The sequence below is a fragment of the Lissotriton vulgaris genome, chromosome 9 (genome assembly GCF_964263255.1).
Source record: "Lissotriton vulgaris chromosome 9, aLisVul1.2, whole genome shotgun sequence".
NCBI classification, from domain to species: Eukaryota; Metazoa; Chordata; class Amphibia; order Caudata; family Salamandridae; genus Lissotriton; species Lissotriton vulgaris.
This window is the reverse complement of record NC_141697.1, coordinates 1,075,526,479-1,075,554,040: the sequence shown is the minus strand read 5'-3', so window position 1 is coordinate 1,075,554,040 and position 27,562 is coordinate 1,075,526,479. Positions and strand designations below refer to the sequence as shown.

Here is a 27,562-nt window from a genome sequence, read left to right as displayed (position 1 = left end):
TAGAGCTTTTTACATGCATTTCACTTAGTTGTGCAAGAAAATATCTTGTTTCAGCTTGCTGCACAACATAAAACATCTTGCACAGAGAGATCATACCAACAATTCAACTGAGCTCAGCCATTAGTTTTTTTTACAGAAAAACAATCTAGTTGTAACACAATTATTTTTACAACAGCCTGCAAGTTGAACACGTACTTTAACATTTGGCTTCCCCTTTCAAAAACAACGCATGTGAAACTAAAAATCTTCCAAATACATTGACATTTCAATGCAGAAACCATTTTATATGGGCAGGAGAGGGCAGAAGCTGCTGAGCAAAGAGTTACAAACAGCAAGCTGAGAAGCAATGATGAGAAACTGGAGACATAAGCAGCTGTTTTAGAGCTGTAAAATTAGACTGAAGGAAAACTCTTCAGAGTGAATTAAATTAAAAAGACATTAGCTCCCTCAAAAAACGTAGAGGCAAACCCACACTGAAAGCCACACTGGTGTAAGTAAGGGATCCTCAACTGAACAGTAAAACATGAAATGAATCAAAAAGGCATTTTGTAGAAAACCTAACATAAGAAGAAACGGAAAAGAAAACGAAAAACGAAACCACATACAATACTCTTCCTGTCTTAGTCATGTACAGATGGATAAACTCCCAGAAATATATGGTAATGTGCTGTAGGTGTGCATGCCTAAATCTAGTAAACCACCTGAATACCTAGCAAATCATGGAGTCACTGTGCTTTGTGTAGAGGCCTCTTATCCATGCTAATATAATAAAGAGAGCCCAAACCTTTGAGGCGGGTAATCTCAGGAACCACAGCACCAATCACAACACCCCATACAGCATTGGAAAGGGCAGTGCAGCAGAAGGACATAGGCTATGCAGACGCCCACCATATTCATTTAAAAGGTAAAAGAACCGTGCCAGCAAAGTAGTCCCTTGTGGGCGTATCTGCGTTGGGCTGTGGGCGTGTGCTGGGGGTGTGACAAACGCTGGGGGCGTGTGGTACGTTCCGCCCTTCATGCCATGTCTCAAATTGTATTCTAATCCCACCCTGCTCCCTTTAAATACCCCTGCACCCCATAATCATAACCCACCCTTACTCCTTAAAATACCCTAACACCCTTAAACACTAACCTATCTTAACCCTATAAATATACCCTGTCCCCAAACCCCAAACCGATCCCTAAAAATACCCCTGTACCCCAAAACCCAAACCTAGTCCTGAACCCTAAAAATACCACTCTACCCCAAAACCCAACCCTACCCGAACCCTAAAATGCCTCTGTACCCCAAAACCCAAACCTAGCCCTGAACCCTTAAAATACCCCTGTACCCCAAAACCCAAACCTACCACTGAACCCTAAAAATACCCCTGTACCCCAAAACCCAAACCTAGCCCTGAACCTTAAAAATAACTGTGTACTCCAAAACCCAAACCTACCCCTGAACCCTAAAATACCCCTGTACCCCAAAACCCAAACCTAGCCCTGAACCCTAAAAATACCCCTGTACCCCAAAACCCAAACCTAGCCCTGAACCCTTAAAATAACCATGTACGCCAAAACCCAAACCTAACCCTAAAAATACCCCTATACCCCAAAACCCAAACCTAGCCCTGAACCCTAAAAATACCCCTGTACCCCAAAACCCATACCTATCCCTAAACCCAAAACTACCCCTGTACCCCATAACCCAAAACTATATCTGAACCCTTAAAATACCCAAACACCCCAAAACATATACCTTAGTACCCCAAAACATATACCCCTATACCCATACTTACCTTATCCAAACATTAAAAAAAACATGCTGTTACCATTCATGCATTTACAACGAATTTCGTTGTAAATGTATGCATGGTAAAAGCATATAAAATATAATGCCATACGTTATAATGGCATTGCGGAGTCATGGTACTTTCGTAATGAAAGTATGCGGAGTGATGGTATGCGGAATGAAAGTTTCGGAATAATGGGTGTTTACCCTCTCCCGGTAAGTACATTGGTGGCACGGCGGCCCACATCTCCAGCAACATACTCATATTTTTTCACCACCCATTTGAAAAATGCACAGGTCTCTCTCATTGATGGCCAGCACCGACATACACGTTTAGACACACCTCCCGCCACAAGTTCTAGAATTGCGAACTTTCGAGCTGGGGAGCTAGGTTAGAATCTAAACGAAATCCTACACAACAATATACTACTGGCCGGCAGCAATTCATACCCGGACAACGTCGGGGCGGGCTGCTAGTTTCTGATAAAGAGCTCCCTTGTTTAGGTCAATGACATTTTTTGAGGGCTGGTCACTTTACATTACGTTTGATGGTTAGAGTAACAATGACAATCATGCATTCGAGTTCAAGACCCGCACAGAAAAATACCTCTTAGTCTTTATTTTTGGGGACTTTTGACGTCACTTGTGGAAGAATTCATGATGGAGGAGAAGATATAAAGTACATCAGTCCTTATGGAATGAGGACACAGTGGTGTAGAACACCTTTTGGTCCACATCATCGAGTTGGAGATTATAACCTAGTGCAATGATCTTAAAACACTGGTGACAGTAAATAGCCTAGAATTTGAAAAGTGCAAAAATATTTCAAAATATTAAGAAGAAAGAATCTACATTTAAAGAAAAACTTAAGTTTAGAGGGGAAAAACATCAAGTTACCCCATAATTTACATGGGAGAGCAAAAGGTGAAGCTGAAGTATCTATCCTTCATGGAAAGCGGATGCAAGTGCTGACAATCGTGAGAAAGTGGGCATGTGGAGTAAAAGGAGGATGACTAGGCAAGCCTCAGTTAAGACCCACTGTTTCAGCTGACAAGGTAGTTCATGGACTATAGTCAAACGTAATGCATCCCGGACTTTATATAGCCTTTAATCAGAACTCCTCTAGTGCTGGAACTGAGGTTTTGGTGATTATACAGCATCCACAGATTTATATTCTGCAGAAAAAGTTCACTCACTTTACTGTACCACCCTTCACTTGTTGATAATTTAGGTATCTTAGGCTTACAAGAAATTCTTACTGTGAAAGAAAAGGGGCATTCTTTTCGATACACATAAGACAAGGGTTGTGCACACGTACAGTACTAAGCACCAGGCAATGGTTTAATCCAAGCAGCAGCATTTCTACAGGGTTAGTCCTTACTAAAACTAGGCCAGGGATAGTTCCTCGATTCCAGAAGACAAGTGTTAGTAAAGAAGCATTTGGTAGTTGGCATTGTAAAGCGATGAAGATCGGTCGAAAATTATCTGCCACCAAAAGAGGTCATATTCTTAATTCAGATGCTATTTCTGTGCTTAAACCAGGCCTAAACGCAGCCGGATACTGGTCAACTATATTGTTACATGTAATGTACAGTTAGAGTTGTGAAACCTTAGCAAGCAAACGTTTGGAGAAGGACCTTGGCCCACTGGATGGGACCGTGGGAGGCATCAGGGTCTCAAACAAATCAAATATTTACACCACATGCAATTGACCCTCAATGGTTGTGGCACATGCAAAAGAGCATCTGACCTCCACTACCTCCCCTGCAGGGATGCAGAGGGGGGCTTCTAGCATTCAGTTTGGGAATATGCAGTTCCCTGGCCTTTTTGAAACACTGTGGGAGCTTAGCTGAGAACCATCAGGGGTTGCCCCCATGGATTTAAAACCTAAAATTGACCTTCTCCTAATGGTAGGTGAAGAGGAATACATGACTGCAGAAAGGACATTGGTGAGACTGGGTCGCCAAAAGGGACATAGCACGTTTGTGGCGGCAGGAGTCCTGACCTTCGGGGCTTGGAGGGCTGAGATGGACCTCGACTGTGTATGGGAGAGACTGGTGTGCAAGGCCCGTGGGTGCCCAAAGAAAGATAACAGAGTGTGGGATTCATGGCAGAGATACTGGAAAGGGGGAAACTGTTTACTGATGGCCTAGACTCATTATGGATACAAATGGGCTTACAGGCATCCTGGCAAAGTATAAGGAGTGAGATGGTTTCAATAGGTCCACTGATAAGAGCTTATTGTGATCTCTCTTACTTGTGATGGTGTTAATTGTAATGAAAATCTAATTAAAAGATTATTCAAAATATGAGTTGGAGGCTAGCCCTATGGCAATGATGGATCTGAGTAGGCATAGGTTATAGAAAGGAGGTGGGAGGCAAGTTGGGAACAGGAAGTCAAATCATCTGAAAGTGAAATTAAAGATGTACATTTACTGAAGTCTGTTGGAAAATGCCTGCTTAAAAATTGTTAAATTTAGAAATATATAAAAGGACCCGTTTTCAAAGGATTAACAGATTACACACCAGAGGGAGAGTTTAGCTCCTTGATTACATATAGGAATTCTAAAACGTGATTTTATACAGAGAACTGTCTTCATGTGTAACAAACCTGTTTTACATTCAAGGTCATACGACTGTAAGTTACCAGTGAATGTCTAAGAGATAAAGGAATGTATAGCAGTAAACTATCGACGTTGAAGTGTTTGAATATTCTTCCTTGTGGCTAGTCCTCTTGTAAACGGACATCTAATAGTTTTCATAGGCTTGTGAGCTATCAATGCTGTAAGAGCAACTGTTCCTGGGAGATATATATATATATATACGAAAGTATGTCTGTCTGTCTGTTTGTCCTTTATGCATTACTACACCATTCATCAGATCGCCATGAAACTTTGGGAAGTTGTTGAGTACACATCCCGCAAAGGTTTCTGTTAAATAATGTTTTTTATAAATCGGCCGCCCAGGGCCCTCATAATCTTTCGAATACTGAAATAGACAGCGAATTTGCGAGCATCGTCGATAGTTATGACCCCCCAAACGGAAATAGATTGGTCAATCTACATCAGAAGCATGAAAGAAAAAGGCATTACAAGCTTCAGAAACAGACGAGCAAGATTAGAAGCTGTTTGAATACAAACTGCTCAAGCCCGTAATTCTCAAACGAACGAGCAACAAGAATCAAGACTGGAAGCTGATCGAGTACGCACTGCTCAAGCCCGTTCTTCCTCAAACGAACAAGCAACGAGAATCAAGATTGGAAACAGATCGATTATGCACTGCTCAAGCCCGCTCGAATGAAACAGGAGAGCAACCAAAATCAAGATTGGAAAACGATCAATTACGCACTGCTCAAGCCCGCTCAAATGAAACAGGAGAGCAACTAGAATCAAGATTGGAAGCCAATCGAGGACGCACTGCCCAAGCCACACTTAGAAATGTTTTCAAAAATAAAATGAATAAGTTTCAATAACAATGACACAATGTAAATTTTATGTTATCATAACAAGTTTCCTTGAATTTCTTTTCTTCTGAGATCGCTGCGACGGGTAAGCTAGTATATTATATATATATATATATTATATATATAGATCATACTGTAAAGTTGTAGGCCACTATCAACCTCCTAGCTGTTATTTATATTAGACAGTGTATGGTTTACAAAAGGGGTCAAATGTGGTAATTGTATACATCTGCAAGTTTGGGTATTTGGTGCAAGCCCCAATGATAGGGTTATCCAGATACAAACTGGCTACATGGTTTATAGATGAGGCTAACCTTCGTCTACACTTCCATTTCCTGATTCCATTGATAGAGGTCGAAATGAGATGCTGTTGTCATGAGGTATTCCTGAGAAACCCTCAATATATAGAAGCTCATAAGGCTGAGAAATTACTGGATCCACCAAACCAAGGTGGCACAATGTCTGTAGATGTTGCGTCTAATCTGTTGGCCATGACCCACTGCTAGGAGGGATTGCTTGAATACTTATGTGGGCACAGGAATAAAATGGCTTCTGCGATTGTTAAAAACCGTCAATGGCTCACAAAGCACAGCAATGTGTGTAGGAATTCCACAATCATGCATGCTCTTCATTAGTCAGAAGAGAAGCTAGGACCAGCAAATAAGCAAATAATACATTTAGGACACTGAAGAGGTTATGTGGCGATGATACTTGCTGCCACCATAAACTGGAGAAACTGCAAGTGGACCTTTATGACTAGAATATGTATGTAGATACACTGCAGGTTCTCAGCGAAAATTCCAGAAGTTCAGGATGTGGACATGTTAATATCCAAACTTAGTAATGAAGGTATTTCTTTAACCTGTGTAGGTCGCACATATGCTACAAATCTCCTGGCTCCTTTTTGTGCTACGGTACCTAGAGTTGAGCCCATGTTTTCGGACTCCCACTATCATATTTATCTTTATTTTACACATTTTCTATTTGGGATAAACAGAATAACAGTATCTAAGCACTATACATCAAGAAACACTTTAAAATGTATTATTTTGTAAATGTTGTACACATTTACAACATAAGGAATGTACACTTGAAACATGCTTATAGAGGACAAATGCATAGGTCAGATGTTGGATACCATACAATGGGCGACCATTGTGGTCACTCATAAAGAGGGGCAGTCAAGAGATGTCTGCTCCTCCTCGTATCAACAGCAATAATAAACATGGAAACAAGGTCATGCAGACCCTCAGCTGCCCGGACCAAATGGCAATCTATGCCAAATGACCTACCTGCCTCATTCTGTGAAATCAGCAAAACTGGATGGAAAGACTGGGAGATATGGTGGGATCCCTGACAATTACGTCTCTGGATGATGTAACAGGATTCTACGCATTTAGGCTGGTGTACCAGATTGAGGTACTAGAAAGATGGGTCTCAGCAAGAATTCCTGGCATGGGACAGGCCACTAAATCCCAAACCAGTGATCGAGGTACAATGTGCCATCCTGGTCTGAAGGCAAGAGAGAGGAACAAGACAGGAAGGCCCCCAGTTGCTACCATGATTTGCTCTGCCAGTGGAAACACTGGCTTCCTGGATCAGAGGGACCACAAGGGTGGATAGCTTTAGATAGGGGATAGAACTAGAAAACAAGATTTCCTTATTAATGGATGATAAGAGATACGCACAGCATTCCCTAGCAAGGCTATTAGACATGTTCCAGGAATTTTTGACACACCCAGAATATAAAATAAACTGTCAGATGTCTCTTCTGTTTGGAGTACACACATGGGAAGGGATGGAACTGCAGGTACCCCAATTAAGAGCCTGGACAGACAGTCTCCGGTACCTGGAGTTGAGATAACAACATCAAACGGTATTTGAAGCAAGCTCTAGACAAGTTCAGGGAAGAAGTGAATCACTGATGCACTCTGCCGGTGTCACTGATGGGGAAGGCAGAGCTGCTCAAAATGATCTCGCATCACTTGTTTCTACAGGTCACTCAAAATACCCCATTCTCCTCCGCGGAGGTGTTCATAAAGAAACTAGAAAGTGAACTGAAGATACTTCTGTGGGATGGTAAGACAGCTTGCTTATACAGTCAGTTGTCAGCAATGTATAAGACAACATACATTTAGTTCACCATGATGTTAGCTATTACTGCTGGGCCTCGCAGGTGAAATACATGTTCTTCCAGGCACATGATAAACCAGGAATATGAAATGTTTAATACCTGGTTGTTGCACCATAAATGCCAATATGACTGCTTTTGTTGCTTTTCTGAAAGCAAATAAGAAGAAGTCTTTAATAATCAATGCAAGAATGTTCAGTCAGTAGACTCCAATTCAGTAACCTTTACAGAGGTTGGATTAATGACACATCTAAAATAGAGATGACTTTACAGAATTTTTCCTTAAACTCATGAAGTTGAGAAGCCACTGTTCCACACAAAGAGCTTTCCAATTTTCTGCAACCAAACCCGATTAGGACTGATTTAGAGTCTTTGACTTTAAGAATCTTGGTGGTTTTCAGGAGAACACTACCTTACTACATGAACTCCTTGACCCTACAGGAATCATGACCATCTCTGTACAGCCTTACAAGCAAGCAAAACAAATGAAATAATTCCAAGCTTCAAGTAGCAGCTAAAGTAGTGCTTTTAAAATTAGAGTGCTCAGATCCAACTTATAGTTCCAGATGCCAAATAGGCTGAATGGAGAAAATCTATTAGAGCCCCCAATAATTTACACAGTCCTAAGAGTGGAATGTATGTATATGCTACTTCTACAGCATACACTTAGCCAAAAGGAAGGGACGTGCTGTACATTATCAAAGACAAGCATAAAGTCAGTGGGTTATAGAAGTGAAAGCTGGGTCACAGATTGTTACTGCAGTGTGACCTAGTGTTCTCTAACCACATGGGTGCTGCTGACGAGCTAAGCTCGTCACGGCCGTTGGAACTTTCGCACGCAGGGCTAATTTCCCCGCTGTGCTGAACGTTCTAAAAACGCGCGGCCCCCCTCACCCCCCCGCACAGAGGGGGGGTGGGGGGGGCGGGGGGGGGGAAAGAACACCCCGCAGCGAAGGGGTTAAGGATGCAAGTCTTAAAATCTTTCCTACATTTAGACAGTCCTGATAGGGGGATGTGTCAGATCCTGGAAAATGTCTGCTGCCTTGTTTTTTTTTTTTCATTTCTTAGTCTGTAGTCTTATGGTGTTGTGGTTACTGGTTTGCCTAGAACCACTAAGAATTGCTACTCTGCAAGTTAAGCAGGGGTGCTGGTCGTTATGGCCTTGTGAATGATGCAGCTGGTTTTGAAGATGGCGCAGCCGGAAACTGGAGCCAATGAAGTTCTATTATGAAGGGATGATGTTTATATTTCTTCAGGCATTGGATGAGACATTCTGCGGAGTGTAGGATACCCTTAAGAGGTGCGAGTATGGAGTCTGGGAGGCCCTCCATAGTGGAGGCTATTACCCCAATCCAGATAGGAAGAGTACAAGAACTTGAACAGTAGTTCTGGAGGTGCTTTCTGGAAGAAACAGTTTGACACTATTTAGAACAACAGTCAGCTGGTACCAGGCAGTCTTTTATTTTTGGGCAAAGTGATCCTTGAGGGTTAGGCTGGTGTTCAAGGTGAAACTAAGTGACTTGTGTTTGGTGAAAGTGACATTCGAAGCCATCAAGGTTGATAACACTAAGCCAGGTTTGTACTGTTTCTTGTTTGTTGTTCTTGGCAAATAACATGAATTCTGTCTTTGTTGAGCTGAGCTTCAATATTGTACAAAACGTGTTTGTAGTAGTGGCCATGAGCTACTCAATTTTCCCCAGGGCCTGCTTTAGAAGCCGAATCTAAGCCTTTGTTATAACGGAACCAAGTGTATACTGTGGTGCATGAAAATGCAGAGCAGCACCAAGCAGAATCCAAACAATACAGGGATTAAAATAGATCATTGTGAGACTATGTGGAACACAGGAAACGTGGTTTAGTCTGATTTTCAATAGATGTGGCCATGAAATTTTGAAAAAGTTTCCCAATGAGCCTAAAGTATCACAGACAGATTTTAGGAGTTTGATCTCAGATTTATAAAACGCTGAACTTGGACAGGAAGAGGACACTACTGAAAGTTAAGCAGAAGAGAATAAATGATATGCATGAACGACTCTCTGATAGTCATTAGAAGCTAACATGTTCATCAGAAGACGATATTTAGCAATGGGAGGTTCAAATGACAATACTTTAACTTTTTATGTTGTAAACATTCAACACCGCAGAAAATTAAAAGGATATACCCTGACCTCTACTTGCTCAAAATGTAGGGGAAATTATGATGCTTCCTTTGTGTACGGAACTTAGACCTGTGGGGCATTAGTGTTACGGGAAAATAAGATGGTTAAATCAGACCAGGATACAAAAATAGTACTGGAGGTCTTATTGAGCCTTGTTTATTATGCATTTTCCCTAAATCCAAAGAAGATAAACTACAACAAAGGTTTGGAAAACAAAAATGCTAAAAGGTTGGTAGAGGTAGAATTCCATCAAACCCGAAGGACCCTATTCCCTAAACTTGTCTCTTGAAGGGAACTGCACGGATGGAGGTTCTTTTGAACTTACAGAGATGATCGCTGGACCAGAGCTCATCTCTATATAGGACGGACTACCATTCACCAGGGTGGCGGACATTAAGTTCTCTGCCACCCTGACAGGCTTAGTCTGGCCTCACCTGGGTCTAAATTAGGGGAGGGTGTAGTTCGCGAAGTAGCGATACGCGAAGTGCACTTCGCACTACGCGAGCTACGCGTAGCACTACGTGAACTGCGTAGTAGCATGTTCGCACTGTGCAAGATGTCGTTTTCAATGATTGCACAGTGCGGACAAGCATCCGGCACTATGCAATCATTGAAAACAGCATCTTGAACAGTGCGAGCTGTTCTTTTCTGCCGCTTGAGTAGATTTTTACTCAAGCTGCAGCTTTCTCAACGCGGACTGGTAGTTTCTCATCGCGAGCATGTGCGACCACTCGCAAGGGGAAACATGACATCCCCGCGTTGAGAATCTCGCCGGGAGGTTTATTTTCCATGCTCGCGATCGGCAACTTGATGTTGCCAATCGCGAACAAAGAAAAAGTCTTGCGAGGATGTAATTTTGCTTGCTCGCAGTCGCGAACTTAACGTTGAGTACAGCGAACAAGCAAAAAATGACCGCTGCACTGCGCTACGCATGTTTGCACTGTGCTACGTGCAGTTCGCGTAGTGCGAAGTTGCGCAAACTTCGCAAGCGTAGTGTAGTGCTTTGCCCAGGGTTAGTCTAAATCAGGCCTAGAATTCATTGCCCTTACATTGCAATGAGTATGCAGAATAACATATACCACACTTTTGCTAGATTCCACATACAACTCGTCAGTTATGCATGTATTGAGACCCAATCTATTACCTTTAGTTAGATTCATGAAGCAAACACGCAAAAAAAAAACGTCATAAATCCACACTTGTATATTTGCATCTACATGCAAGTGTAGATTTACTACTTTTTGGGAAATTAACAGGAATACGCATGGAAAACTGAATCTGCCATGGGCAGAATTCAAAACAGATTCCTGGGAAGTCATGTGATATTTCATTCCGGATGCAATGCCCATTGTAGTTCTCTAAAGTAGAGGATTCTGCATGTGGAGTTATATCCTTAGTGCAAATGAAAAAAACAATGATCTCAGGAAAATATTTTTCCCCATGAAGGCATTTATTCCTATAAATCCCTTCCAAATCTGGCAGTGTTTCATTCCTCTTCCCACTTTAGAAAGGGTATGTAAGCCAGGTCTGTGATGGAGTAAAAACTCAATCTTTTACAGGCTGGTAAGGGGAATGAGAGCAGTTTTTTGTGAGCATTCATAATCTTGAAAAGCAAAGCACTACTTGAAACAACCAAATTGACCCCCTTGAGTGTCATTTACGAATGCAGAGATATTCGCACTCGGAGAATTAGTTTACACCTACCAACAATCCTGGTGTGAATTCCGGGCATGCATAAAGTAATGTAAGTGTGGTAGGAACCGTTTTTAAGCTTAGGGTAACAGTAAAGTCTATGACAATTTAGCACCAGCTGTCCAGGTGATATATTGTATCACGCTCCTGGCAATTCTTCACTATAGACAGATGTCAGTCTAGAAAAAAAAACAGTCTTGTCACCTTAGTGGACTCATTTATTAATCATTAAGATATACTCATGAGCATGAACCATTGCACGCACGCCTCTTCAGAAAGGTATGTATTGCACCACGTTAATCAGCATTATTCCCTCCTAGAGCGCAGTATAGTGCTGTGAGATGTATCTTGCTAGGATTTGGAGATATCAGTACAAAACTTACTGTTCAATAGGAAACTAAAGCTCTGAACACAAGTCCCAAGCCTACAGAGTGAAATTCAGAAACTGCATAGAGTATTGCAAAGGAAAGGATGTGAGCAGCAGTTTGCTGGGCTCAGCAGCGTGGGCAAGAAACAGATGTTTGTCACACGGTTACCTCATGTTTTTGGAGAGGTAAATGTCAATGCCAGGGTTAGACCAGCACCCAAGGAAAGAGCAAGCTAAACCAACAACATATTAAGCGCCAGCCATGCACTGCTTCGTAGCATTAAACAAGCCTGCTTACCTACGGACCAATAATGCCCATTCAAGTTTGGATATCAGGGAACCACAGATGAAAATATGTAAGCCGATTTGGAAGTAAATCTGCAGTTAATTATTATGCATTTTTATTAATCATACACTATCTATATTGAATCTATGACAGTCATAGTTGCATTATTTGTGCTGCAGCTGACCCCAGATTATTTCTTCCACCTGTAGGGACCAGTTAGTTTGATGTTACACATAAGGTGGTGATGTAGTGCACTGAGGCCCCACAGAAGTGTGGTTGGCAGGACAGGATGGCACATTTGAAGAGCATATCATATTACTGGGAGATGCTCATCGGGTAGAGGTGAGGAGAAAACATGGGTGGGTTTGTTTGTAGGGGAGGAAGAAATACATTTTCACGTGGGATGGTAAAATAGGTTAGGTGCTAATTTCTTATATCTTAATTCGTCAGTATTAACTGGATGGGGGCCGTTGTCACGGGAAGTGCAAAGTAATTGTGAATAACGGATAGAAGGTGGTAGCATAAGGGCTACACTATAGACATTTACACAGGGCTGTAAAATAAATAATAAGTGCTGTGTGATGGAAAGCAGTTCCATCATAAATTAAACAACCCAGTTTTAACAAAATACCCATTACATACCTGCTGTTGAGGGCGGAGTGGGAGATGAAGGTGATGTCAGAGGGGAACTTGCCCCAGAGCCTGCTAAAAAGAAAGGCCACAGGTCAGTAAGTAAAGGAACATTTCAATGCCAAATGTATTACAAAGACGAAGGTCTAACTGTCCCTTCCTAATGGCTAACTGGAAGCCGTACAGAAAGCATGAGCTCATGGTTGCAGGGAAGTCAATGATACACTCCCCGATAGTATGGCCTTACAAAAGGGAACATTTAATTAAATCAAACTGAACTCTGTATACAAAAGCCCCTGAAAGAACAATTATCGTAGATAAAACAACGAATCATAATATTTATGAATGGCATTTTGCGGAATCTTTTGAGTTTAAGAAGCCTTCAAGATTTTTCCTCTATCAATTTTCACATTCATCATGGAGACAAAAATAGAGAACACAGAGCGCACACACACCCAACGAAAACTTATGTAGGCACAAAGTGCATCAACTATCTCTAACCACTGAGTCATGCACAATCAACAGATTTAAGAAATGCATAACAAATTGGCCAATCCCACCACTCACATCTCTTCAACACTAAATAATATATCCTCAAGTTAATAATACATTGCTGTAGGAAATTTGCCTTTTCTGCATGGTCAACCCAGATTTCTCAAATGTTTCTGGACCCTATTTCTACTGGACTTGGAGCTCTGTGCCTGTAAGGTACCCGTACTCACCATTTAAAGACGATTATTTGGGCTATGTCTAATGGATACATTTAACGTGTCTAGACGTCTCTAATATCTGGTGTAGGAAATACATCCAGGGCATGGAAGTTAAATGGCACTCGGAGTCCAGGTTTAGTGTGAGTGAAGCATTGGTCATCTTCAAACTGCCCTGACACATTGCAATATTAGCTTGTTTGCAGTAAGGCAAACAGGACAACTGAAAAAGTAGGTAGGCCAGAACCTGGAAACATTTACCCCATTGGCTAGGGAGTGCCCAGGATTCATCCCCTCTCTCTAGCTAGTGCCAACCATAAATAAAGCTCCCTCCTCAGAACAATTTCAGTGACCTGCGGAAGGTCATACAAGAATTCATCCCTCTCTCTAGCTAGTGCCAAACATAAATAAGGCTCCGTCCTCGGAACAGTTTCAGTGACCTGCGGAAGGTCATACAAGGACTGTACCTGTTGTATGTGAATAGCCATGAAGGATTGGAAAACTCCCTCTAGTACCTAGGACAAAGAAGTGGACTCCAAGCGTCAGTTGCCTGACCTGCGTGGCTACAGAGATAAAACAAGTTACAAGAGGCCTTTTCTTTGAAGTGCCTAGATGACCGGCAGCAAGTGAACTTGGACTGGACCGTGCGGCTGGCCTGTAACGGACACCATGAGAGTTTCTAAGTACATTCCCCTGAAGTCCGGGGGGACTTGAGCACTGTGCTCCTGTGACTGCTTGGGCACCAGAAGAAAGTTTGAATCTTCTGAATACTTTTCCTTGAGAGCGTCAGTGGGTCTCGCTGGAAAAATTATCCAACCTGCATTTCCACAGTGTTGCACTGATTTTCAGCTTTAACTCAAGCAAAGATCTTTGCACTTTTGAAAAAGTGCCAAAGTCCCACTCTGCATTGGGACTTGAAAGATCTTCAGCAAGAAATCTCCAGAGCTTCACAGCATCAGTGGGACCAATCTGCTTCAGATATTTGTCCTTCAGTTTGAGGGCAGCGGCTACAGCTTCCGCACTGTCCCACGCAGAGAGGATATGTCTTCTCAAAAAGTGAAAATGTCCCATTCTGAAAGTGAAAACAAATCTCTTTCTGAAGTGGGAATTAGAAACTATTTGGAACTTACTGACTTGCAGACTTTCACCAGGACCAATACACTTGGTGAATCACACCAGCGGTCCATCGCTATCAACATCAAATTGTGCCACTCTGTGGAACAACTGACTATCATTAGCACGTTTAGCTCTATTTTCACCTAAAACTTTAAAAACTTATTGGCATTTTGACATTTTTCGGTCATTTTGTTTATTACATTTTACTAAATTTTTCTAATTCTCTTTGAGACTTCCATGGCTTTGTGTTTTGACTTTATTACAGTTTTAATACTGCATATATACTTTACACATTGCCTTAAGTTAAGCCTTTCTGCTTTGTGCCATAGCTACCAGGCGGTTGAGCTCAAATTAACTTATCGACTTTGAGGATTCACCCTCACAAGGAGTGTTATTAGTCCTTGAGGTGGACAGTCATTCATCGCCAATAATCCCTTTCTCACACTTGCCATTCAACCATCTAACATCATTGCACATGGCACTTTCATCTGACTCGCCTAACCTCACACTACACATGTCACTAAAGAGTCTTATGGAAAAAAGACATCTCCAGTTAAAATCCACCACAGAATGACTCAGACTCTAGGCATTTTTGATGAGTCTGATCTGTCAAACACTGCTGCATTAAGATACCTATATGCTTTACAGTTTGAAGTGTCTTAAGGAGCTTCCAATTCCTTTTTCATGAAGGTAACCAGTCTTTCAAATGTTTTTACAACTGTGCTCTTACCATCTGCAAGGGAGGAAGTGAGGTCGATTTTACTGTTTGTAGTGGTTTCATTTAAATTTTTATAATTAATATTCCGGAGAGTCAATAGCAATATCATGGAGTTTATATTTCTCCTTGTTATTCCACTTACGAAGAGTTACTGAGCCAGACGTGGAATAATTCTTCCTTGTTGTTGGTGATGGATAGCAGGAATTTTGCTTTGATGGAGTTAAGCTTCAGGTAGGTGAAGTGGATGAGGTGCACGCAGTGTTTGAGAGACTGTGTATGCGTCATAAACAGGAAAGACTGAAAAATGTAGTTGTGTGTCATCTGTTTACGGGTGAATAGCATTCATTACTGAGTAGCCTTCCATGGGGCTCTACGTACAGGTTGAATATGATGTGAGAATTGATAAAACGATGGGGTGAACTTCTGGGAACTGATAGAGCCCATATGAACGAACTAGTGTTGGTTAAACAGGTAGGGGAAGAACCCGTGAAGGACACTGTCAGTGAATCCCATCTGAGACTTGAAGGTGTAGAGGAGCGTGGGATGGTCAATGGTGTCAAACATGGATTAGTGCCATCTTTATCACTGTTCGGAAGGAATATTATCTACGATTCATATTACAGTTGTTACTTGCTGCAGCATGAGCTGAAGATGGATTGCTGGTCGTGCAGGAGACGGTCAGCACTGATGTGATATTGCAGTTGTAAGAAGATCGCGATTTCAATTATCTTGCCAATGATTAGTAAGTGTGTGATGGACTGGTAATTGGCAAAGTCATCAGTGTGAACTGTGGGCTTCTTTAGGAGTAGGAAGATCTGTTCTATATTGAAGGCTTCAGGAAGAGACCTCGAGTATTAGGGAGGTGCTAACAATGGTGGGTAAGTGGCAGAGAACTTCTCTGAAGAGGACTTTAATGAAGATTGTACCTGCTGACCGAAATGGAGTAACTGGGGCAGGTGAGTTTACTAGTGAAACTTAGCAGGAGCAGACAGGGGTGTAAGCAAGGCCAGTTACTGTAGCTATTGTACTTCACTGATTTGCAATTCCATTTGACGAGGTGGCCAAGCCCCTGCGATGAACAGGTAGCAAGGTACACTGTGCATTTTGGACTAAGAATGAAAGCTCAGTGGGCCGAAAATGGATTTTCATTCTCTGCCCCATTATATGAAAAATGCCACGACAATGAACTCCCAGCTCAGTGACATGAGGCTATAGCATTTAATGATTTCTAAACTCGATCTAATTTAATGAGCTCCTTGCAGGATAAAAAAGTCGATTAAAAACATACAAAAACAGGCAAGATGGCGTCCGCAGCGCGGACGTGTGTGTGAGGAGCGTTCTGTCCTCTGACTCGGCTCACCTGTTTATCCTGTTTGGGCTGCTGCTGAATCATTCAGGTTTTTGGCTGATTTGCTTTGCTAAGTCGCAGGACTGTTGGCAGTTGCCGGCGGAGAGGTGTGGAGGGGCACAGCAGCTGCGCGAAAAGCGACTTGGCGTACACGGACCGTTGACCGCAGGGGTGCCTCATTGAGAACCGTGACTCTAACGCAGGGGAGCGAGGTTTTGACAGCGGTGGAAGAACACTGGCTTGGCTACTACAGCAGCAGCGTATCGTCGCAGGATCCCCTGGCTGCCGGAGAAGAAGTGAGGAGATTTGTGGCAGTTGTAGAGAAAGCCTGCGACCGCTGGCGACTATGTACTGGGAACTTTGTGTTTAATGTGGTGCTGCGCGATAGTCGAGTGAAAAGTGCTGAGTGTTGGGTGCTGACGAAGAAGGCTAGTGTGCGGGAGCAGCGGGAAAACGCTTGAGAGACCTGGCGTACGACGACCGTTGGGGCGCTGGATTGAGCACCACAAGCCATATACGGGGAGTGAAACTTCGGCGGCTGTACGAATGCTGGCGTCGCTAGCACATTGGAGCCCATCGCAGCGGAGAGCAAAGGTAACTTTGTGGTGCTGGGAAGGTCGCTAGCTTCAAGTGTATAAACAAACAAGCATTTACAATACAATGGTTTCGCCTTTGGAAAAGTTAGAGTTATTGGCATTGTAAATGACAAAATGTGTATTTATGTGTTGGTTTTGAAAACAGATAAATAAATGGCATTGTCATTTACATTGCCATTAGCTTAATCTCTGCAGTCACTCTGCACTCTCTAGCACTCCCTACTCACTCTGCACTCTCTAGCACTCCCTAGAACTCCCTACTCACGCTGCACTCTCTAGCACTCCCTACGCACTCTCTGTGCACTCTGCACGCCCTGTGCACTCTGCACGCCCTGTGCACTCTGCGCTCCCTATGCACTCTGCGCTCCCTATGCACTCTGCGCTCCCTATGCACTCCCTATGCACTCTGAAATCCCTATGCACTCTGCACTCTGAACTCCCTATGCACTCTGCACTCTGAACTCCCTATGCACTCTGCACTCTGAACTCCCTATGCACTCTGCACTCTGAACTCCCTATGCACTCTGCACTCTGAACTCCCTATGCACTCTGCACTCTGCACTCCCTATGCACTCTGCACTCCCTATGCACTCTGCACTCCCTAGTCACTCTGCACTCCCTAGTCACTCTGCACTCCCTAGTCACTCTGCACTCCCTAGTCACTCTGCACTCCCTAGTCACTCTGCACTCCCTAGTCACTCTGCACTCCCTAGTCACTCTACTCTGCACTCTCACTACTCTGCACTCTCACTACTCTGCACTCTCACTACTCTGCACTCTCACTACTCTGCACTCTCACTACTCTGCACTCTCACTACTCTGCACTCTCACTACTCTGCACTCTCACTACTCTGCACACTCACTACTCTGCACACTCACTACTCTGCACACTCACTACTCTGCACACTCACTACTCTGCACACTCACTACTCTGCACACTCACTACTCTGCACACTCACTACTCTGCACACTCACTACACTGCACACTCACTACACTGCACACTCACTACACTGCACATTCACTTTGCACTCACACTCTGCACTCACTAGTCTGCACACTCACTAATGTGCACTCACTAGTCTGCACACTCACTACTCTGCACTCACTACTCTGCACACTCACTACTCTGCACTCACTACTCTGCACTCTGCCTCACTACTCTGCACACTCACTCTGCACATTCACTCTGCACTCTGCACTCACTACTCTGCACACTCACTACTCTGCACTCACTACTCTGTACTCTGCACTCACTACTCTGCACTCTGCCTCACTACTCTGCACACTCACTCTACACTCACTACTCTGCACTCACTACTCTGCACACTCACTCTACACATTCACTCTGCACTCTGCACACTCACTCTGCACACTCACTCTGCACACTCACTCTGCACACTCACTCTGCACACTCACTCTGCACACTCACTCTGTGTAATATCACTAACTGGCTGTCTGAGGTTAACATTTTTTAAATTACACTAAATGTCATTTAATCTTATTTTTCCACCCTGCCTGTGAATGAAACATTACTTCTGAGTCCATCAAGTAACTGATTATCGTTTACTTTTCATTGCACTTCACAAACTCATGTATAATCCCTGGAGAACCAGTGGTAGGAACATAAAGACGATGTGACCCGAATTTCTAGCAAGAGTGCTCCCTTGCAGAGGCTCGGTGGGTTGAGAGCGCGCTTCGGAGGTCAGTGTGCAATCCTCAGAGCACAGAATCGTGGCCCAGCAGGGCCGATGCTGCCGTTCATCCTTCTAAGGGTTGAAGAAAGGCTTTGCACAGCCGATAGAAAATATCTATAACTTAGTGTCATATTGGCATTTCTGCTAAAAGCAAAACCTTCAGATAAAAAGGAAGTTGAGTGTTTGAAAAAGCCTTTCCACTGAGCACTCATTCCGGCAAGTGCAGAGCATTAATATCACGATATCTGTAAAAAAACGGAAAGACATAGTGCATATTAAAAATATCAGTTGATTTAAAGGAGATAGAATTTGTAACCCCCCCCCCCCCACACACACACAAAAAATAAACAAAACGGTACCCGCAAATACTGCATTATATGCGCAGTGGCTTTTCCAAACCCTGTAATGTCGCTTGCACCGATTACGATCGGGCACTGGGTGTGGCGCAGCGACCAGAGCTGCCGTCTCGGGAGCCGGGTCGCGGTTCGAATCTCGCAACGGCCTGAGAGTCATGTACCGCGCCTGGATGCCCTCACTGGGGTTAAGTGGCGCTGTATAAATCTTCAAATTAAACCAGCTCATGTCCTTAAACCCAGCCTCGATGGTGTCTGACACGCTGCGGAGGAATGCCAGCTAATCACGGGGTGTTAATTGGGGCCAGCCAGACACTTGGCTTCCCATTAAACCCCGCCAGTAGTTTCTGCAGGGAGCAGGCTGCGGGGTTTTAAAGACAGATAAATAACAGTTCAGGCGGGGTCTTCGGAAGATGCGAAGGAGGGACACACCTTGTCAGAAACTGACAAAGAAATACACATTTCACGCTTTTTGCCAGGAAACAGCATGGCTAACGAGGGGTCATGTTGTATGATTAGATTTTGACAACTATGCCACAAAAAGACCAAACATAACCAGTATTTTCACCGATTGCTCCACATTGTTTTGATTAAGCTTGTTCGTGGAAAAATATAGCACCTAAAAAAAAGCAAGACTTTTAAGAGCTATGGGTGGCGGGCAGGCACACGGATAGCGGGAGGGGGGCGGGAACGGGGACACGAACAGCGGGAGGGGGGGCCTGTATGAGTGATGTACGTTCCTCTCAGTGCAGACAAGTGGCCTTGCAAACTGTGCAGCCAGTGGCATTCGGTGCAGGCGGCCAGGGCCAGTAGAATACACGGTAATGTGCGCTCTGAGAGCCCTTCAGGCTCTGTCTGTATTGATCCTCCTGGCCGCAGGAAAAACATGAAGCACACGGACAGGGGGGGGGGGCGTTAACGGACAGCGGGAGGGGGGTCGGGAAGGCTTCCTCCGTTGGCGGTCGGCCGCGGAATGGCCAAAACAAACCTGGACAACAACAAAAAATAAACCCCGCCCACGGCCGCGATGACGATGCGAAAAGGGTGGAGAGGGAACGCCCACGAATCTGGTCCGGCCATGACGGACAGATCTCTGTTCCAATGGCTAGCCTCCATTTATGGAGCTAGCCAATGGAACAGAGGGGCGGATTCCCAACCAACATATTATTCTCATTAGGTTTTCACCTTCGTGAAAAGCTGCTTGCGCAGCTTTCACTTAGGCGAAACCTAAAAAGGATACAGTCTACTTATGGGATGTAACAATGCATTTTGGAGATAATATTGAAGTAAACATTACTCGGTTGGATTAATCTGAGTTTGGCTGCTGTTGCAATTATTGTAAATGGTGTGCACCTGTTACAACGCATTTTTTACAACGCACTACTGTTACAACGCATCCATTACAACGCGGATACTGTTACAACTCATGTTTTTACAACGCATTTTTTTACAACGCAGGTACCTTTACAACGCATACCATTACAACGTAAGTATTGGTAAGTATATAGTAATATTTTAAATGTTATATGTTTGGGGTTAAGGGGTATTTTTAGGGGTTAGGGTCAGTTTTGGGTTTTAGGGTAAAGGGGTATTTTTAGGGGTTAGGGTCAGTTTTGGGTTTTAGGGTAAAGGGGTATTTTTAGGGTTCAGGGTCAGTTTTCAGTTTTTGGGTAAAGGGGTATTTTTAGGGTTCAGGGTCAGTTTTCAGTTTTTGGGTAAAGGGGTATTTTTAGGGTTCAGGGTCAGTTTTCAGTTTTTGGGTAAAGGGGTATTTTTAGGGTTCAGGGTCAGTTTTCAGTTTTTGGGTAAAGGGGTATTTTTAGGGTTCAGGGTCAGTTTTTAGTTTTTGGGTAAAGGGGTATTTTTAGGGTTCAGGGTCAGTTTTCAGTTTTTGGGTAAAGGGGTATTTTTAGGGTTCAGGGTCAGTTTTCAGTTTTTGGGTAAAGGGGTATTTTTAGGGTTCAGGGTCAGTTTTCAGTTTTTGGGTAAAGGGGTATTTTTAGGGTTCAGGGTCAGTTTTCAGTTTTTGGGTAAAGGGGTATTTTTAGGGTTCAGGGTCAGTTTTCAGTTTTTGGGTAAAGGGGTATTTTTAGGGTTCAGGGTCAGTTTTTAGTTTTTGGGTATAGGGGTATTTTTAGGGTTCAGGGTCAGTTTTCAGTTTTAGGGTAAAGGGGTATTTTTAGGGTTCAGGGTCAGTTTTCAGTTTTGGGGTAAAGGGGTATTTTTAGGGTTCAGGGTCAGTTTTCAGTTTTTGGGTAAAGGGGTATTTTTAGGGTTCAGGGTCAGTTTTTAGTTTTTGGGGTACAGGGTAAAAATAAATTAAATTTAATTTTATATTAAATTATTTAATAGTAAATAAATTAAATTAAATTACTTTGCATTATTTTTGGGGTTGAGGGTCAGTTTTGAGTTTTTGGAGTACAGGGGTACAGGGTAAAAATAAAGTTATAATTTTTTTAATTTACAATAATGAATTTTAATTATATTTAAAAAAATTACTTTCTTTTTTTGGGGGGGTTTAGGGTCAGTTTAGAGTTTCTGGGGTACAGGGGTACATGGTAAAAATAAAGTAATATTAATTTAAATTTAAATTAATTAACGGAAATTAAATTACATTAAATTATATTTTTAAAATTAAGTTACTATTATATTATTAATATTAACATATACTTACCAATACTTACGTTGTAATGGTCTGCGTTGTAAAGGTACCTGCGTTGTAAAAAAATGTGTTGTAAATACATGCGTTGTTGCAGTATCCGCGTTGTAAAAACCGCGTTGTAACGGTATGCGGAGTAAAAGTCCGCGTTGTAACATCATATATCCATTGTAAATGAAGGAGGAAGAGGAAAACAGCTTACTATCTTTGAAGTGCCGGGACTGAAATGGCATATATCTGCTTGAATGCGTTCGGTGAACTTGAAAATCCCCTTACTTCGGCAGTATATTGTAAATACTGTAGTGATCTTCAGGCTGCGCGGTGTAGTGACCTCCGGATTGTTAATATGAGAGGAGGAGGACTACTATTGTGTTCTGGTCAACACATTACGACATAGTAAGACTACTACAACGGGTTCTGTTCTGCTATGCCACCCAAGACGGCTCGTGGCGGGAAAACCAGACTTGTTGGTGAATGGGCAGTTGGTACGCGTGCAGCGCTTGCAGCAAAATCTAAAGAAATGCAGGGCGTTCAAGACTCTGGGCATGTGGGGAAGAGTAAAGACGCTACCGTAGGCAATCCTAAGATACCACAAATGTTTCAGTCGGCTGCAGGGGTGAAAAGAACTGGCACAGCTGCTTCCAATCTTAATTTGGAGGATGGTGTAACTGGAAATGGAGAAAGCATGGAGCAATGTCATCCATCTCAAATAACTTTAGGTGTACCCACGCTACTTTCTGCGACACTTTATACCTCGGCAGAGACCGGCGCAGGGGGTAAAGATTTGGGCGTTCTGGAGGATGGAGAGGGTGCTGTTAGTGAAGAAGAAGCCCACGAGCTGCTAAGCAGTAAGGATGGGGAATTTTATTCGCTTTCAGAACAGTCCAAAGGGTCAGATATGGAAGAGGAACTCTCGTTTCCAGAAGATGATGGTGGAGATAATACCCCTAATATGCTGGATGGTAGTCAATATAAAAATACTCTCTCTGCGGGCACTTCAGCTCAGGCTTCCACCATCTGGAAGAAGGACAGAGGAGGCAGTGTAGGATCGGCTACCACTAAAGTGACCGACTGGGATCTCTCCGTAGGCACACAGTTACTAGAGAGACTAGATCTATCAGGTCAAGCTAATGGGGGTACAGAAGTAGAGGTACCTAGCCAAGGGGCCGGTCAAGTATCATTGGAGGAAATTTATAGATCTATTAACAACCATAGGTTGGAGGCCTGAGCTGAACATTTGAAAACCCACACTGCATGTAAGAAGTTACATAACACTGTCCGACGCCTCGCTAAAACATGTAACGACTTTACTGACCGAATGGTGGAAGTGGAGGCGCGGATATCATCTTTAGAAGACCAGATGGTGTCGCAAAAGTCGGACATTGCTTAAATAAAGGCACACAAATATGATGTACATGATAAGATTGCTGAATTGGAAAATCGCCTCCGCCGTAATAATTTACGCTTACTTGGGGTCCCAGAAGGTCTCGAAGGACAGGATGTACGCAAATTTGTGGCAGAGTTATTCGAGGAAGCGCTTCCTGAAGTAACAAAATGGAACTGGGTTCGTGAGATTCAGCGGGCCCATAGATTTCCTTTTCGTCAGCGACCGTTAAGAAGTGGGCAAGTAGGACCCCAGCTACCGCGGGCCATTTTGATTTCTTTGAACAATTTTTTGGCAAGGCAGGTGCTGTACGATATGGCTAGACCCGACAGGAAGAGAACTGGGAAAGGAATACAGTTTTTTGTTCGGCCTGATTTTTGCCAATCTACAGTTGAGAAACGATGGAGGCTACGGCAATTAATTGTTCCTTTTCAAATAAAGGGTTCACAAGTATTCCTACTACAGCCAGCAACTTTAAAAACTGTCCATAAGGGCCAGACCCGTTTCTTCACATTGGCGGCGGCTGCGAAAGAGTATTTACATACTCTGGGTTGATGGACTAGTATACTAAGCTGGACATTTTTTGATTTAATACTGATTTTTCCTTCTCCCTTTACCTTTTGATCCTGTTTCTGTATCTAGTGAGCTGAGTATCCAGGGAACCACTCACCGAACATCACAAGGGCGGCCAGCCCTATTTCCTTAGTTAAGGGGGGGGTCACTTTGGAGGGAGGGGGGGTTGGTGTGTTGGTGTGTGGGCGGGCTAGAGGGCACAGGGGGGTAAGGGGGAGAGTCGGGGTTATGGGTAAGGGGAGAAAAAGATAAAATGTCAGTTCATAGCATTTGTTTTAAGAAATGTGGAGTAGACATAGTTTCTTGGTTAGTAGCTAACGACCAGCAAGTTACAAGCTTTGATGACGGCTAGGAGTCTACGAATCTGCTCCTTTAATGTCTGCGGTATCAACAATGTTATGAAAAGGAAACATGTGATTAATGAGTAGCGTTTAATTAATCCCGATGTTCTCTGCTTGCAGGAAACTCATATTCCATGGTCTAATCATAAAATGTTATCCTCGATGGGATTTACTTTGCTAGCTGTATCTAGACAATCTACTATGAATAGAGGTGTGCCCATAATGGGAAGTCAGGCTGTAGTCGGCACGGGCAGGATGCGGGTTGATAATCTTGGGCGGTGGGCGATTACTGAGTGTATAGTAGGGGGTACCAAGGTCACAATATGCACCGTATACGGATCTAATCTAGACGAGGCAGAAATCTTGGGGTTTTTAAATGTTGAACTGGCACAGTGGGTAACCCCTTTGATACTACTTGGAGATTTTAATATACATGGAGACACCCAAACTAGGAATCCTCTTTTTAAGAACTATAAAGGCCGCAAGCCGAAGGTATATAGGGCTCGAAGCCAGTTGATATCACAACATGGATTAGTTGATGGTTGGTCAATGTTGCAACCTAGGAATCTGGGGTACACTTTTTTTTCTTCTCCCCATTCTAAACTTGTGAGTTTAGATTATATTTTTTTACCTCGATTTCTAACTGTTGGTGCAAAGATGCAAGTAATGCCTCGAATTACCTTTAATCACAGCCCGGTAGTTATTGATCTGACTTGCTGCAAGTTGGTGCGTGAAGCGCGAGCATTCACTTTTAGTAAAAGTAAGTGACGAGGAATATATGACACATATCAAGATATAGGCTAAGCAGTTCTTAGGATATAATCGTGGCACTGCTACTCAACCAATGGTTTGGGACTCTTTTAAAGCTGGTCCTAGGGGGGAAACATGTAGCTATGGCTGGACTAAACAAAAACAACAGAAAGCTTTGATTGCCATCCGAGTTCCTCAATCAAACTGGTTGAGTGTGAGCTTACTGCCACAATTCGATCTAATACCGGCTCTCACAATGCACAAACCAAGGTCGCTAGTTGTAAATCTAGGATTAACGGGGTATGGAGTCAGGATATAGCTGCTCAATATCAGATTTATAAAAGAGAAAGATATGAATATGTGGAGGCAACGGGCAGATGCTTGGCTCAAAGAATGTGGGGCAGGCAGGCGGCTCAACGTATTGAGATATTGGAGAATGACAGAGGGATATGGTTGAAACTATGGAGGATATTATGGACGTTTTCTGTAAGTATTACCAAGAACTATATACTCAAGATCCTGTTGTCGAGGACCTAATAGAGCTATATCTCCAGGACTTCGACTTTTGCAAACTTGGGTCTTCTGAGAGGGAGGAGCTGGGGGCTCCGATCTCTATGCAAGAATTACAGTTAGCAAGATTTAGCGCTGGGGAAAGCATCAGGCCCGGACAAACTCCCTTTGGAGGTCTATCGTTTATTATTTGGTACTATGAAAGAGGACATGCTTGCTACCTTTATAGCAGCCAAAGGTGGAAACCCTCCGGTGTCTTGGGACGATGCCAATATAGTAGTTTTTTAAAAAAAAGGTCAAACCCCCTCGCTCCCCTTGGTCATATAGGCCCATATCACTAATTAATGCCGATGCTAAAATATATTCTAAATTACTGGCAACTCAGCTTTTGCAAGTTCTCCCGTTGCTTGTATTCCGGCATCAGCAGGGGTTTCTCCCAGGTAGAATCATGGTTAATCACGTGCACAGGGTTATATCGGTCATAGACTATGCAACCGCGCTACAAAATAACATTGGTATTATTTTTTTTAGATGCTGAAAAAGCATTTGACCGTGTTACATGGGCTTTTTTATGGGCAACAATGCACAAGATGGGGTTTGGAACTGATTTTTTGCAGGCATTACAGACTATGTATAAGCTCCATCGAGCTAAAATATGCACTATGGGGCATGAATCATCTTTTGTATATATCACATGGGGAACAAGGCAGGGATGTCCTTGCTCTCCTCTGCTTTTTGCTATTTATATAGAGCCATTATTACAGTTATTAGATTCTACTAACTCTATACAATCGATGTTAGTTGGCGAGTATGAAGTACGTGTTCTAGCTTATGCTGATATAGTGGTTGTGACATCGGATCCCGCACCTGCATTAAGAGAGGTTGAATGCTTGACGCAAGCGTTTGGACAGGTTGCTGGGTACAAATTAAATATTTCTAAAACCCAAGTTGTTTGCACGGCAGGGCTGTGCCCAGACGAACCACGAGTAACACCAGAGGCTAAGTACCTGGGGATTAAAATTAGGATGTCCATTCAGGAACTAATTGAAGTAAATTGGACTGATATATTAGGTTCTGTTAAAAGACAGCTAGAAAAGGTAGAATGTCTACATCTGTCAATGGTTGGGCGTCGTAATGTGTTAAAGATGTGCATACTCCCCAAAGTGCTTTATTATTTTCAGACAGTTCCCTTGGTACTGTCACGGATACAATTAATACAGCTCCAATCAATTACGGATAGGTTTCTTTGGCGGTGGAAGAAAGCTCTTCGGGCTTCAAAATATATGACGCTACCATTGGCATGCGGTGGGTGGGGGGTTCCAAACTTTCTTTTATATTATTTAGTGTGCCTTATACAAAATTGAAAGTATATGGTAATAGCGGGGGAGACACGGCAATTTGAATCGCCTAATATGTACCCGATGTTATTAGGGATTACATTTTTTTAGTGAGTTATTTTAAACGCACTAGATTTAAAACTATGACCGCAGCATATAAAGGGTGGAAACTGCTTGGTAACATTTTGGCTATAAGACGGATTAATTTCTATACACCCCTTGACTCTACGGAAATATTCCCGGGGATATTTTGCGATACAAAGATGAAAGTATGGAGAGATAAAGGGGTTCGTCGTTTTAGGTGATATGTATAAGGATGGGGCTTTGATGCCGTTTACGTATTTAATGGAAATATATGCAATAACCAAAAATGATTTTTTCAAATATTTACAGCTACGTGATTTCTTATATAAATATGACAGGTCACAGGGTATTCTATGTAATGAATTTATTGAAGCTTTGTTAAAAGGGGCAAAGATAGGGATTTTATATGAAATACTAGCAGCCCGTCTCGACGTTGTCTGGGTATGAATTGCTGCCGGCCAGTAGTATATTGTTTTGTAGGATTTCGTTTTGATAGCATTTCTTATCTGTGACAGGCCTGTGAAACGCTCCGATTCACAGTGCACTGCTGATGCACTTAAGAGTGCGCGTTCAGTAGTGTGTGAACTAGAGTTTCCCTACTTTATTGTTCCTTGCAATAATATATAGCACGAACTCGACAACATGGCATGAGCACAATTTACATTACAGAATAACACATTCATTTGTGGTAGGCACGGGGGGACAAAGCGATTTGCCTGGAATCACAGGATGTTGAGCTGATGCCGAGATTCGAACGTAGCTCCCCAGCTCTAAAGTTCGCAATTCTAGAACTTGTGGCAGGAGGTGTGTCTAAAATTGTATGTCGGTGCTGGGCATCAATGAGAGAGACCTGTGCATTTTTCAAATCGGTGGTGAAAAAATATGAATA

The 27,562-nt window shown here is 43.0% G+C and overlaps 1 protein-coding gene across 4 annotated transcripts in view; it reads right to left on the bottom strand.

Annotated features, from left to right (window-relative positions):
- The window catches only part of PXK (PX domain containing serine/threonine kinase like), a 363,685-nt gene that overhangs the window by 13,148 nt on the left and 322,975 nt on the right, over positions 1 to 27,562 (bottom strand). For 2 of the 4 annotated variants that reach the window (XM_086939058.1, XM_086939056.1), the window contains exon 17: positions 12,515 to 12,577. In XM_086939058.1, coding sequence (XP_086795184.1) covers positions 12,515 to 12,577 — 63 coding nt within the window. The remainder of the gene's footprint in view (positions 1 to 12,514; positions 12,578 to 27,562) is intronic. The other 2 variants (XM_086939057.1, XM_086939059.1) reach the window with 1 other exon arrangement.